Source organism: Halyomorpha halys, unplaced genomic scaffold (genome assembly GCF_000696795.3).
Source record: "Halyomorpha halys isolate HHAL.00 unplaced genomic scaffold, Hhal_1.1 Scaffold262.1, whole genome shotgun sequence".
NCBI classification, from domain to species: Eukaryota; Metazoa; Arthropoda; class Insecta; order Hemiptera; family Pentatomidae; genus Halyomorpha; species Halyomorpha halys.
Genome location: NW_027109480.1, coordinates 944,822 through 958,132, shown reverse-complemented (window position 1 = coordinate 958,132; position 13,311 = coordinate 944,822). Strand labels below are relative to the sequence as shown.

The following is a 13,311-nucleotide window of genomic DNA, read 5'->3' as shown; positions in this document are numbered from 1 at the left end:
TTAATTTGATTCTGGTCCCTCGTCCCAAACTATCATTTTTGTTAGAACACTTAAAAGGTTAGCCAATCTAATTTTCTCAGGGGCCTCTGGTAATGTGACAAACTTAATACAGATGTTTTCACATCTGAGGATGCTAAAAGCTTCCCAGAAGGATACCCTGACCAGGTATAGGGGCAGATGATGAAACACCTTAATAATACCCCGGATTGTCAATACATAGCAGATGTTCTATTTTTTTTTTATAATTATCCACAACTATTGTCTGATTCTTACTTTCAAAAAATAAGTTATAGAAGAATAAATAAATAATTCTTTAAATTTATTATAATTAGAAACGTTTTAGAATAAATTTTAGAAGTACAAATATTTTTCAAACTAAGTTACTTGTCTGTTCCACTTGGAGAAATTATGAAAAGAAAGGGACACAACAATGAAACACTTATTTCGTGATAACAATCCTTATTTGTCTATTAGAATTTCACTTCCGAGTCTTTTTCTGGTATATTGGTAAACACGTACAGGAAACCCTGTACATATAAATCTAACCTGAATATTCAAACCACAGACTATACTTTGCAATCCAACTTTTATTAACCTAAGCAACGAGTTTTAGATCTACGAAATGATCTCTGATTTTTCACAATGCAATCTGGCTACAAAATAATCAATGTGGCAATAGGAAAAATAAAAAAATAATTATTATTTAAATATTATACATCTTTATTTTAATTTATTTATTTATTTCTTGTTTTTATTTGTTGTATTTTAATATAGTAAGCTTGTGAGGAATATGCATAAAAGCTATTTGTTTTAGTGGACAAACCTAATGTTTTCCTTGTGAATCGTATCGTTGATATTTTGACTGCGGAAAATCAAAAAATAAGTAACTTGCTCAAATGTCTAATACCGAAAGATGAAGTTTGTTTATTTTTTGAAAAGCGTATCTTGTAAGGTACTACAACGTAATATATTATAGAATATTGAAAGAATTCACCTGTAAGTCGCTTAGCGGTGTGTTCGCGCTAGAGGTCTCTTCTTGAGCTGCACGGAGTGAGTGCCGACCATACTTCGTACTGAGGCACACCTCGCATTTCCCAAGCATCTCCTGAATTGTGCGTTTTCTGCCCCACCAGAAATATTTGCGCCGTAATGCTTGTAAAGTCTAGTTCAGCCCATGACGATTAGTTTTTCCTTGGTGATACGCCAACACTTCCTTTTGATGTTCTGAATCTCAGTGAGCCTACCATCAACGTGCATTGAATAAACGATCGATCTATGCCAATTTTTTCCATTCTCCATAGCAGTTAGTTCTTTTCGCATACTGTCGCGTTTCCAACACATAAATAGTAAATCTTACCGGGGTTGGATGCTTCTTTTAGTTCTCTACAGATTTGATCCTCTTTGACACCCGGTTGTGACCAGATAGTCAAAATGATACTGCTGCCGTACTTGCTATGTTCTATCTTCAGCAACCCCGTCGTTTTTGTCTTCCAAATAATCTGGTACCTCTTGTTGTTGATAATCTCCTCAAGCTCCCCCATTTTCGTCGTTTGAACTTTCTTCTGCGGACGTCTCCTACCCATTCTGGTTTTCTGGTGAGGCCGATTGCTGTCCTTCTTCCGTAGTCCACTCCCTCAAAAACTACCTTCCAATTCCAGACGTTTTCCCTTGGTCATATTCTACTGTGTTTACCATTATTGCTCGCGAGAGCCATTCTGCTACAATGTTTTCTTGCCAGGTTTGTACATAATGTCCATGTTGTACTGGTTCAACAGTTCTTTCCACCTTGTAATTATCGCCGACGATTCCCACCCATTGGAGGGGAATGCGGTCCGTCTGGACCCTAAATCTTCTCCCGAACAAGTAGGATTGGGAATGCTCTATTGACCATATTATGGTCTATAATATGATATATAATTATTATCAATAATAATATATAACCCAGTCGTTCTCATTCAAAGACTGTAACGTGCTTCTGCCTGTGTGATACCTTACCTCACTTTCTTGTGACAGCACTGCTCCCAGCGCGTACTCACTAGTGTCTGTCGTGAGCGTGAACTGCTTTTGTAAGTCAAGAAATGTTCCTTCTGCTGCTGATTATACAATTTCTTATATTGTCTTCAATGGCCCGATCTCACCCCCTCCTGAGATATGATGTGTGAAAATGTATTTGTTTTTGTCCTATCATTGACTTCTCTCGAGATAGTTTTAGTCCGAATTTTCGCATCCTCTGAAAAACACTCTTTAAGTGTTTCACATTGTCTGTAACCAATTTACTAAACACCAGGAGGTCATCCAGGTAAATCTGGCATACTGTTTCATCTATATCTTTCAAAAATTCGTCTGTTAACCTTTGAAATGTATTGTTCGCGTTCTTCAGACCAAACGGTATTCTCCTAAATTCTTAGTGGGTGCATACGAATCTGGTGATACCCTACTTTCACGTCTAAGGTGCTTAAGATTTTAGCCCCTCCTAGTCTGTGAAAGATATCCTCAAACCTCGGTATCCGATACTTATCAGCGACGGTATTATCATTGAGCTTACGTTAATCGATGACCACCCTATATGTCTCCCCGTTCTCACCTGGCGTAGGCTTCATCCATACCGCCCACAATGAACTATTATAGGGTGACGTACTGTCTACAATGAACTCTTGTCTTCTAAAGTTTTCGATTTCGTCTCTTATGTTCTTCCGGAGTGCCTGTGGGTATCTTCTAACACATTTCTCTCTTTCTTGCTTTAGTGGAATCTCATGAACCTTCCTTTCTGTTGAACTCAATACCTCTTCTTCATTAAAGAAAATAATGTCAAATCCGTTGTAATGGCGTCCAATTCTCCACCTGCTTTACTGCCCCTACTCGCACCTTCCCGTCTGCTGTTGTTTGTTGGCATCTGCACTTCTTTCGTCCGATTTTAATATTCCATTTCTCATTACTATTCTTTTATTATCTTAGCCCCCACTCTTATCTTAGCAGCCACTTCTCTAAAAGATCACACTTATAAATCACCTGATAATCCCTAAGCATCATACTCACTACATGAATTATTGAAATGCCCCCTTTAGCCCCCACTTACCCAGTCCTATCCTCTATACTGCATGATCCTCCCCTGTGATTAATTTACATTTGCAAACCTTTACTTGGAGTGTCCTCCCCTCGCCACTAATTAGTACTTCTCTACAAGAAATTGTGTTTGAACTGCTCGTGTCCATCAGACAGCTTACTCCTCCGTTCACTCGGATAATAAGCAGACCGTCCTGCTACCCTTTCACGTGATTGTTTGTGATAGTGGTCGCCTCTCTGCTTACATTCTCTTCAGATCTCACGTGTCTTCCTTCCTCCTTCCTTGTCCTCGCCTCCACATGCTTTCTCGATTCTTATACCGACTCACTTGACGATCCACTCAGTCTCTGCCGAAGGCTTTTCCTCTGAACTTGTTGGGCATTTACCTCCATTGACTCGCCTTTTTCTATATTCCTTCTTAAATACATGTAATTAATACTTCCTGAATTATTAAATCCCAGATTAATCAGGTCGTTAGACATTAGTAACCCGACAGAACTAAATTTTAGTATGTTTCTTATGTTATTGTAATGTTCACTGCTTTTACGAAATTTGTTTATTATTTTTGAACTTGTTGATCTCTCCTTTTATCGTCTATTTTCAATACACACACAATACAAAGTATTATTATTATTATTATTTACTAATTACTTCTTTGTCTTACTAACTTTATATTTTGTTTCTCTATGCTTCTTTTTTTGTCTTACATATTACATTAGTTACGTATATTTTCTTTCCATTTTAAAATTATTATTGAATTAAATTATTCATATTTCAAAGTTTCTTTGCATTATATAACTTTACATTTTTATTTTATTAATTATGTTATTTTACTCACATATTTAATTACCTATATATACCTTTTATTTCCCACTTCTTTCAATACATTATTTCTATCTATATTTTTATCATTCTGTATAATTATTTACTTTAATCATTCTATATATCCTTTATTCACTGGTTGTTATCTTGTTTTTTTTCGTAGCCCTGATGAGGGCTATAAATTCTGGCCGAAACATTGTCACTAGTAAATAAGCTTTTTAACTTATTTGTGTTATTCTCTGACCGCACCTCCAACTATCTTCTTCTCATAAATATTATCCGATACAACACTTATTTTTAATTTTCGTTTTTTATTTCTCTAAATATGAGAGAAAAAAAACAAAACAATATAGTGATTACAATGGTAAATTATGATCAATTTAGCAATGAAATATTTTGACAAGGAAATCAAAATTTACCTAAAGAAAAAAGTTAAGAACATTATTATTAAAATTAAAATTATTTTAATTTAAAAAATGTCATATTCTTATTTCGGAATTCCACTTTAGTATTAGTGAAAAAATAAAAAAAATATTAAAAATGCATGGAAATACATAGTTCAAGCAGACAAACATTGCGGCTCTCGTAGCATCAACGTCTAGAGAAGTGGAGGTAAGCTGCCACTTCCTCTGGTCTAGCAATTACAAATCTCGCGGCTTTAATCCTAAATCGTATTTTTCTCTTTACGATCATCCTATGCTACCAAAAATGAATCTGTTTGAGCAGACTTGTTTTATTTGCTTGTGGTCAAGTGCCTATAAGCTCACTTTTTTTGATTTACAAATAATAACAAAGATAAATTTTTTAAATCCCAAAATAATTACAACATAAATTAATGAACCAATTTCAGTAACTTCTATGGGGTTCTAGATGGTAAATCCGTTTACAGATAGGAAATTTATTATTCCGTATTCAAATGAGAAGAAAAGTAAATTTGCCCCAAAAGTGTTGCCATCTCTTGAAAAAAAAACTTACTAAAAATCGGTACATTTAGCCTTAACTGCCTCCATTCTTCTCTGTGTATCTTCCAGAACTTGTTCTGTTGTCAAGCCCTCATTCCCAGGAGTTTCTGTGATTCAGCTTCAAACTTGTCTTCCCATCTCAGTTGTGGGTGTCCTCTTTTTCTTTTTCCACATATATTCAAAGAAAATTTAAGGATTCCCAAAAACGTAAATTATAAACTATATTTATTATTAATACATGATAGCCTTCTCATATGGCAATTGATTAGCTTTTAATTATAAAATTAATAGCCATTTGAAGAGCATCAAAGGCATGATTTTAGGGCATGTTTTTCATGATTTCTTTTTGTTTTTTCTGAAACTACTTAAATAGTATACATGGCTTTGTGTTGCAATTAGTGCTAAAACTGCTTGAAGATTAAATTAAATATCATTATTTCCAAGGAGATCAGCCCTGGGCCATTATTCTTGTTAATTCATTAAAAAGCTCTAGAGCAGTTAATTGAGAATGAAAATGTATGGCAGACAATCTTATGAAACAGTATCATAGTATCATGCTTTTAATAAACCTCTGAAATTCTTAAAGCAATATGTATTATTTGCAGCATTTATTAGAGATTATTACATTTTTTGTATGATCATGTATTGTAAACTGATCAGAAATATTTTAATAATGTATAAATGTTGAGTTCTTCGCCCTAAGCTGAATCTAATATTAACTTCTATTATAGACTTACACTGTGCTACTAACTCCAAGGACACATGTTTGAATCGATCTGTGGCAGATAATTATTAATTCTGTTACTATACACCGAAGTCATTCCCGTGGTCGACCTAGCCTCTAAATATTTGGTACCCATATTGGGGAAAAATCTGGCAGTTAAGCGTTATCTTGAACAAATCACCTTCTTGTTTAACCATTAATCAATAAACAGTACTTTCTTTAAAAAATACTGAACCCCTGACCATTCATGGGGTTGTAGCGATATAGATTTCCATTATAGACTTAACTGATGTATGGGAAAGAAGAATTTGCCCTTCTGATAGCATATAGCAGCTTAAGAACTTTAAGGTCGCGTACATGGAACCAAACTATGCAAAATGTTGCTAATCTCATCTAGAAGATCCCTAGATCTTTTGTTGAGCAGTTCATGGCTTGAAGATTTTGTTTGGTTGACCAATTATTGCTTTGTAATATTATCTTGCACAACTACTATATTCAGGCAGGTAGATTAAACTATCTAAAGAAAAAACAAAATGATCATAATATATGTATATATTGGTTGGGGTGGAGATTAAACTGAATGGCAGTTGAAGTTTTCAACAAGAATAAGAAAAAAAGTAAACTGGTTTGGAATTTCTTCTGGGATAAAAATTTAGAGAAATTACCCTTTCCCTTTATTGTCCTCTCAAATTGATTTGGAAAAGTTTTATGTATTTATTAATTTTTTTTTGTCATTGTTCATCATTATTCATTTCATAATTTTTAAAAATACTTTATATAATTAATATTTAATCCATAGTTTAAAATGTGAAAAAACTTTAAAATCTTTATTCTGATACAGTGATAAACACAATAATTAAAGTTGGCTTCTTTGTTTTAGATTTTCAAGACACAACCGGAACCTCTGGAACAGGCGCTTGAACAATCCTCCTCAACCTCAGAACAACCTCAGCCTGTACCACGCCATAAATATCACCAAAATCCTGCATCAGTTGTATCTCAGGTCTTGAAATTTATTATTTTTAGTTGAAATTTATCTTATGTTTTAATGTTCCATATGGTGTTAAAATATTATAGGTTTTTGTGCAAGTACTCCAATAGTTGATCTACGATTTTCTTCTAACTTAATCAAATGGAAATGTTTGATTTTTTACATCATTACTTTGAAATAAGATGTTGGTAACTTACTTTTAAGCCTCCTTTTTTTTTTTTATAACTTTCAAATTTACCTACAATTTTTTTTTCTGTTCATATTTCTGAGATCAAACAAATTCTCATTGTTACATGTTGTTTTTGTATTAAAACATTTACCCCTTCATCCATCTCTTTAACATTGAAAATATCTTCCTAATAATCTTCATTCAGTAGTAAAATTTTCTGTTTCTAATCAGATTTCTTTATAAACATTCTCTGGCATACTGCTTTCAGCCTTTCCTTCCTGTATCATCAATGACATAATAGTAATTTAATAATAGTATAATAATTTTTCCCTTCCAATTTAAATTAGTTTTTGTTTTTTTTTTTGTAATATTTATAATGGATCTGATCGTGTTTTGTAAAAAGATTGCAATTTAAGAGTAAAGGAAGTAAGAAAACTACATTGTACTTGTTGGAAGAACTATTTTTTTTTTCTAAATATTCTAAATAGTTACTCAGAAAATTTCAATAACATAAGAGTCGATTATCAAAATGTTTTAGTATAAGATTAATTTAGTAAACTAGTTCAAGTCTATTTATTTTTTCAAACAAGCACATTTTGCATAGATTAAATCTTTTTGTTTCCATATTAATTTAATTTAATATAGCAGAGAGTGAAGTATGTGTGCATGAAAGCAGAGTTGGGTAAACATTAATTACAATTACATTCAGTTGCTATTTTTTCTAATAATTCCAAGTAATCATGTTACAATTAAAAGTAATTGTAATTATGTAAGTCTATAATCATACAAACTTAATTTGGTTCCACTGAACTTATTAAATAGGTGATGGCTATTCACCATACTCATTTTTAAGACGTGAATGAAAATTTTTTGTACCATCTCAGAGTTTTTCTATTGCATGGATGGTATGATAGATAGCATCTGATCTTGTAAGTCTGTTCCAGACATGAATTTATTATAATTAATAATATACTTTGGCTAAAGTACAGTTTGCTGTCTTTTATTTGTGACCTGTTAGAGTTCATCGTCAAACACTGTTGAAATGTATAAAATCTGACGTTTGTCCTTCCAATTTTCTATGTGGACACCACCAGGTCAGATGGAGTACCAGTCCTCAACTTATTTAATGTACCTGTGCAGTATGTGTTTTTATTTAAAAGTTCCACTGCCAGATTATAAGGATTGTAAAAATTGTCCATGTAGACCGCATGTCCCCGGTCCAGCCTCTTCCAATAATTTTAATACTACTTTAGTAGTGTGTCCCTTTCATCCATTCTCATCCTGAGTCACCATAAATTTGAAATTTATAACTGCACTATCAGGTTCAGCGAGGATGTAGAGCTTAGTTCCATATTTTTAGCGTTTGCCCTTGATAAATTGGTGAATAACCAACCTTCCAAGCCAAATGGTCGATCAATGGTTCGATTTGTCCAAAGATTATTATTTCTCTGGCGAATATATAGTTGACATTTTATTGTTAAAAGGGTCATATTTAATTTCATTAGAATGCAAAAGAAGGTAAATTAAATAGCCAATTTTTTTTCCAATAATCCTGGAGTATTCATTTGAATTGTTACTGTATGTAAAAGCAGACCAAGGAATGTTTTGAATTCCTCTGTAGTGAGGTCTCTCCATGTTGTTATTCGGCTAGATTCTTTTACTATTGGTTGACACATCACCTTGACCTTGACTGTAAATTCTATGAAAGGATCATCAACAATTAGAGTAAAGTAATCAATTGGATTAGATGTTTCAGGCATTTCTTATAAAGCATACGTTCTGTAAACTGTATAGTTTTTAAGCCAGAACTGTCTGTAGAACACAAACTATCTTGCATCGAAGTAGGATTATTATTAATGAGATTTCTATCTTAAAAAATCCTTACCTCTTCATCGCTATCACTGCTCGAATCAGATGGTGAATAATTTTTGTCACTGTCAGATCCACTAAAATCATCATTGCTATTTATTTCTAAAATCTCAGCAAACACATCGGAATCGATGGATAAATCCTTAGACTCTGGGTTTTCTCTCATTTCCTTTTTACGTTCAGACTTTTGTTTTGATGGACCAGTTTCAATATTCATGGTTGAAACTATACACCTTAATTGAATAGCGAAAAAACACAAAAATTAAAAACGTTTTTCAGGGGGGGGGTTTAGTTGTGATCAGCAGAAAAAAACACAAATAAATAAAAGATTATTTATTTGTGCCGACATTTTGACCTGATTTTCAGGTCTTCATAAGAGCTTTAAAAAAACAAAAAGATATTACAACCATTATTCAGGGGAAAAAATAGAAATAAAATAAATAATAGACTAACAATTTTGGAAATATACATAACAATGAAATGAAAATAAACTAGCTGATTAATAACTATGTAAGTAAGACAGTAGTAGATTGGTAAAGTTAATATTTATATACATATAAATGTGAGTAATAAATAAATGATACAGTGGGTAAGAAAGTTATATTGATGAGTAAAATTAAAAACTTTTTTGTTATATAGATGAGTACAATAAATTAGTTAAATTATGAATAGAGCATATGTAAAAACAATATTTAAAAAAAAAAAAAAAAGAACAAGGGAGAAGAAGAAATATATTGAGAATAGAAAATGAAGAAAGTAGGAAATATGAGATACAAGAGAAAGAACTAACAGTTATAGGTAGATATTCTGGCTAAACTGTTTTAAATTGCAGGGAATGTTGCTAGAGTGCAGATCAACAAAAGACGTTAGATAAACAAATGGTCAAAAAGCTAATATAATACAAATTAGTAAAGGGTGGAGATAAAATAGTTAATAAGAGAGTAAAACACATAAAAAGTGTTAAATTAAAAATCATGAGAGCCTAAAAGGTAATAAATATATAGTGGGTGTGTAAAATGGATATTAAAAAAAAAAAAACATATTTTAAGGGGGTGTATATAAAAAAAAATGTTTTAAAAAGAAGAAGAAATATAGAGAATAGGAAATGAAGAAAATAAGATATATATAACAAACACATAAACAAAAGAAAGAATAACAAATAACAAAATTTTCTTCATTCCTATTCTCCATATTTTTTCTTCTTTTTTAAAACATTGTTTTAATATATATATATATATTTCTTATATATATATATATATATATATATAGAGAGAGAGAGAGAGAGAGAGAGAGAGGGAGAGAGAGAGACTTTATTCATTCATGTGACTAACTGTTAGTTCTTTCTCTCATATCTTATATTTCCTACTTTCTTCATTTCCTAGTCTCCATATATTTCTTCTTCTCCCTTGTTCTAACTTTTTTTAAATATTGTTTTAACTTAAGCTATATTCTTAATTTAACTAATTTTTTGTACTCAACAATGTAACTAAATACATTTTTTATTTTACTCAAAATAACTTTCTTACCCACTGTATCATTTATTTATTACTCACATTTATATGTGTAAAATAATAACTTTATCAATCTACTACTGTCATATTCCATAGTTATTAATCAACTAGTTTATATTTCCATTTCAATGTTATATATATTTCCAACTAATATTCTATTATTTATTTTATTTTTATTTTATTCTCTGAATGATGGTTGTTATCTCTTTTTGTTTTTTATAACCCTGATGAAGGCCTGAAAATCAGGTCGAAACGTCGGCACAAATAAATAATCTTTTGTTTATTTGTGTTTTTTCTGCTGACTGCATCCCCTGACCATCTTCTCCTCTCATATATCTACGGTCAACCATCATCTCATTGAGAACATTAAAAGGTTATTAACAATAAATGAAAACAGAAATAATAACAGATAAAAAGAAGAAATATTAAAGAAAGTACAAACTAAGAGATGGAAAAAGGGGGATAAGATTAAAATCAAGAATAAAGGAAGAAAATAAACAGACAGAAAATGTACCTGTTATGATAAAGTCAAAGTCAGATTGAACCATTTTTATTGGGAGGAGTGAGGATTAGCAGTTCACTACGTTACATTTGAAATTAGTTTTAAAGAAAACAGTCAGAAAGTTAAAGAAAATATTAAAATTAGGTAAACAATAAATGATAATATACATAATAGAGGGGAATAAATTAAATATTAAAAAAAGAAAAGAAAGTTATAAATGTACACGGATAGAAAACAGAGAAGAAATAAAGTTAAAAGAATGAAATACAATGAATATAAATGAGTAAGAAAGACAATATACCAAATAAATAGGGGTACAGAGGTATGTAAATTATGTAAAAATTAATAATAAAGTAATTAATGTAAGTACACTAAAGCTGGAAGTAACATATGAATATAAATAAAAATAAGATACATAAATATAGAAGAAAAAAAAAGGATAGTAACTATAAAGTATAATAAAATAATTATGGAGTGAGAATTTAGAAAATAATACCTGAATAAAAGACATGACAGGAAAGTGGATTTCTGAAATGTGGAACCTAGAGAAAAGAAGAATTATGGAGGTTTCATTAGGTAAAATCGGTATGTCATGGAGATGCAGTCTTTACCAACTTAATGATTGACGGAATTCTTTGTTAAATTTATGTGAATGGATTCCGAGATGAGACGTTTTTTATAGTTGGGTAGTAGCCGTTCCCATTTACCCCCTACACTATGGGGTAATTGGGAATTTGTGGGGTATTTGAGAAGGCAAAAAATTAGGGCATTTAAAAAGCCTAGTTTTACTTTCGACTAGTAGAATTGTTGATTGAGGTGTGTATTAACAAGTTCATGCACAAAAAAAGGTGATAATACACCTTTCATGGTCGCAATGGTAATGAGAAAGAGAAACATACATATTTCGTTCCCAATTACCCCACCTGACCCTACCTTTATAATTTTTTTTATAAATATATAATTTCTTCCCCCCCCCCTATTATGCATATTATCATTTATTGTTTACCCAATTTTAATATTTTCTTTAATTTTCTACATTGTTTACTTTAAAACTATTTTCAAATGTAACGTAGTTAACTGCCAATCCCCACTCCTTCCAATGAAAATGGTTCAATCTGGTACGTTTTCTGTCTGTTTATTTTACTCCTTTATTCTTGATTTTAATCTTATTCCCTTTTTTCCATCTCTTAGTTTGTACTTTCTTTTATATTTCTTCTTTTTATCTGTTCTTATTTCCGTTTTCATTTGTTGTTTATAACCTTTTAATTTTCTCATTTAATTTTTATGTTTCATTGTATACCCTTTTAATTTTCCATTTACTTTTTTACTTATGTTAGTGTTAGTATCTTTTTTAGCCCTGACGAAGCCCTGCAACATGGGGTGAAACGTTGGCTCAATTAAAATTGTTATTACTATTTGAGTTTTATTTGACCGCATCCGGCATATTCCATTTATAAATAATTTTATACTAAAGTTATAGTTTGTTCTTATTTTTCATTTAAAGTAATAGTGTTTCATATTTCAGGCTGTCAGTAAACCTTTTTATGATGGGACAGGGCCCTTGGCTTCTAATTTAAGTTCCTCATTAATGAATGTTACCACATCTGTAAATCCTTCAGAAGATCACTATGCTAACTCTTCTCCAGGTAGAGGCACTGGATTTCCAAGAACAACAACAAATGTTTCAGCTTATTCTGAAGGAAACCTTTTATCTGTTTCTCCTGTTAAGCAACCTCATTCAGTATACCCGAGTCCTCAAGATATTCGACATAATATTTACGGTTCATCTGGATGTAAATTTTTTTTTTTTATTATTTTGTTTTACTCAATTTTTTTTATGTTTTATTATGGTTTATTTCTGTTTTAGTTTTTTCTGATCCCCTGAATAGTACCAGTAGTTCAAATGAAAGTGTATCTTCACTGACTCCTCGAGATGCCAGTACCAGTTCATTGCAAAAGAGCACAATTCGTAAAAGTCAAGAGCATTGTTTAAAATTCCCATTGAATCAGAAAAATGTGTAAGTTGATTTTACTATCTTTTCATAAATTTATAATATTTCATAATTGCTTTAACATTTCAAATTGTATACATATCTTATATTTATACTTGCATTATGGCACATTATTATTACATGTTTACCTGTTATTCAATTCTTAGGTCAAATGATTCAATAATATAAATATTCAAGTAATATTCATAATAAAACTATAGTTATACATGTTTCTTTCATGAAGCTCCACTTCTTCTGAAAGTTATTAATGTTCTCACTACTTTCATTTTAAATTCTAAGGCAACTTCATTTAATTTGATTATTATATAAAGTTTCACACATTGGATAATAGAATCCTTCATCCTGATGATTGTGTTGGGGACTTTCTGGTCGGTGTGCTGCTCACACACACACACGAAAAAAAAAAAAGCTGGTAATAAACTTTTATTTTAGCTACACAACAGAAGTCCAGCAGCCATCTAGCGATAATCTCTTAGCGTTCTAAAGGATCATTCTCTCTACTTCCTATCCCAATGAAATCGCAGATGTACTGCAAAACAAGTTGATCATACACATTTGCAGGAATCTGTCAAAAGTATAAAATGAAATAACGACAATGAAAAAGAAGATAAGCAAAAAAATCAATAAATAGTTATAACCGCAAACTTTGATCTATCCTTAGTTATATATATATATATATATATATA

At 31.3% G+C, this 13,311-nt stretch overlaps 1 protein-coding gene across 3 annotated transcripts in view; it reads left to right on the top strand.

The window, feature by feature from the left end:
* The window catches only part of Graf (GTPase regulator associated with FAK), a 123,052-nt gene that overhangs the window by 80,797 nt on the left and 28,944 nt on the right, over positions 1–13,311 (top strand). For all 3 annotated transcript variants that reach the window (XM_067047662.1, XM_014420177.2, XM_067047661.1), the window contains 3 exons: positions 6,452–6,574; positions 12,139–12,406; positions 12,481–12,631. In XM_067047662.1, coding sequence (XP_066903763.1) covers positions 6,452–6,574; positions 12,139–12,406; positions 12,481–12,631 — 542 coding nt within the window. The remainder of the gene's footprint in view (positions 1–6,451; positions 6,575–12,138; positions 12,407–12,480; positions 12,632–13,311) is intronic.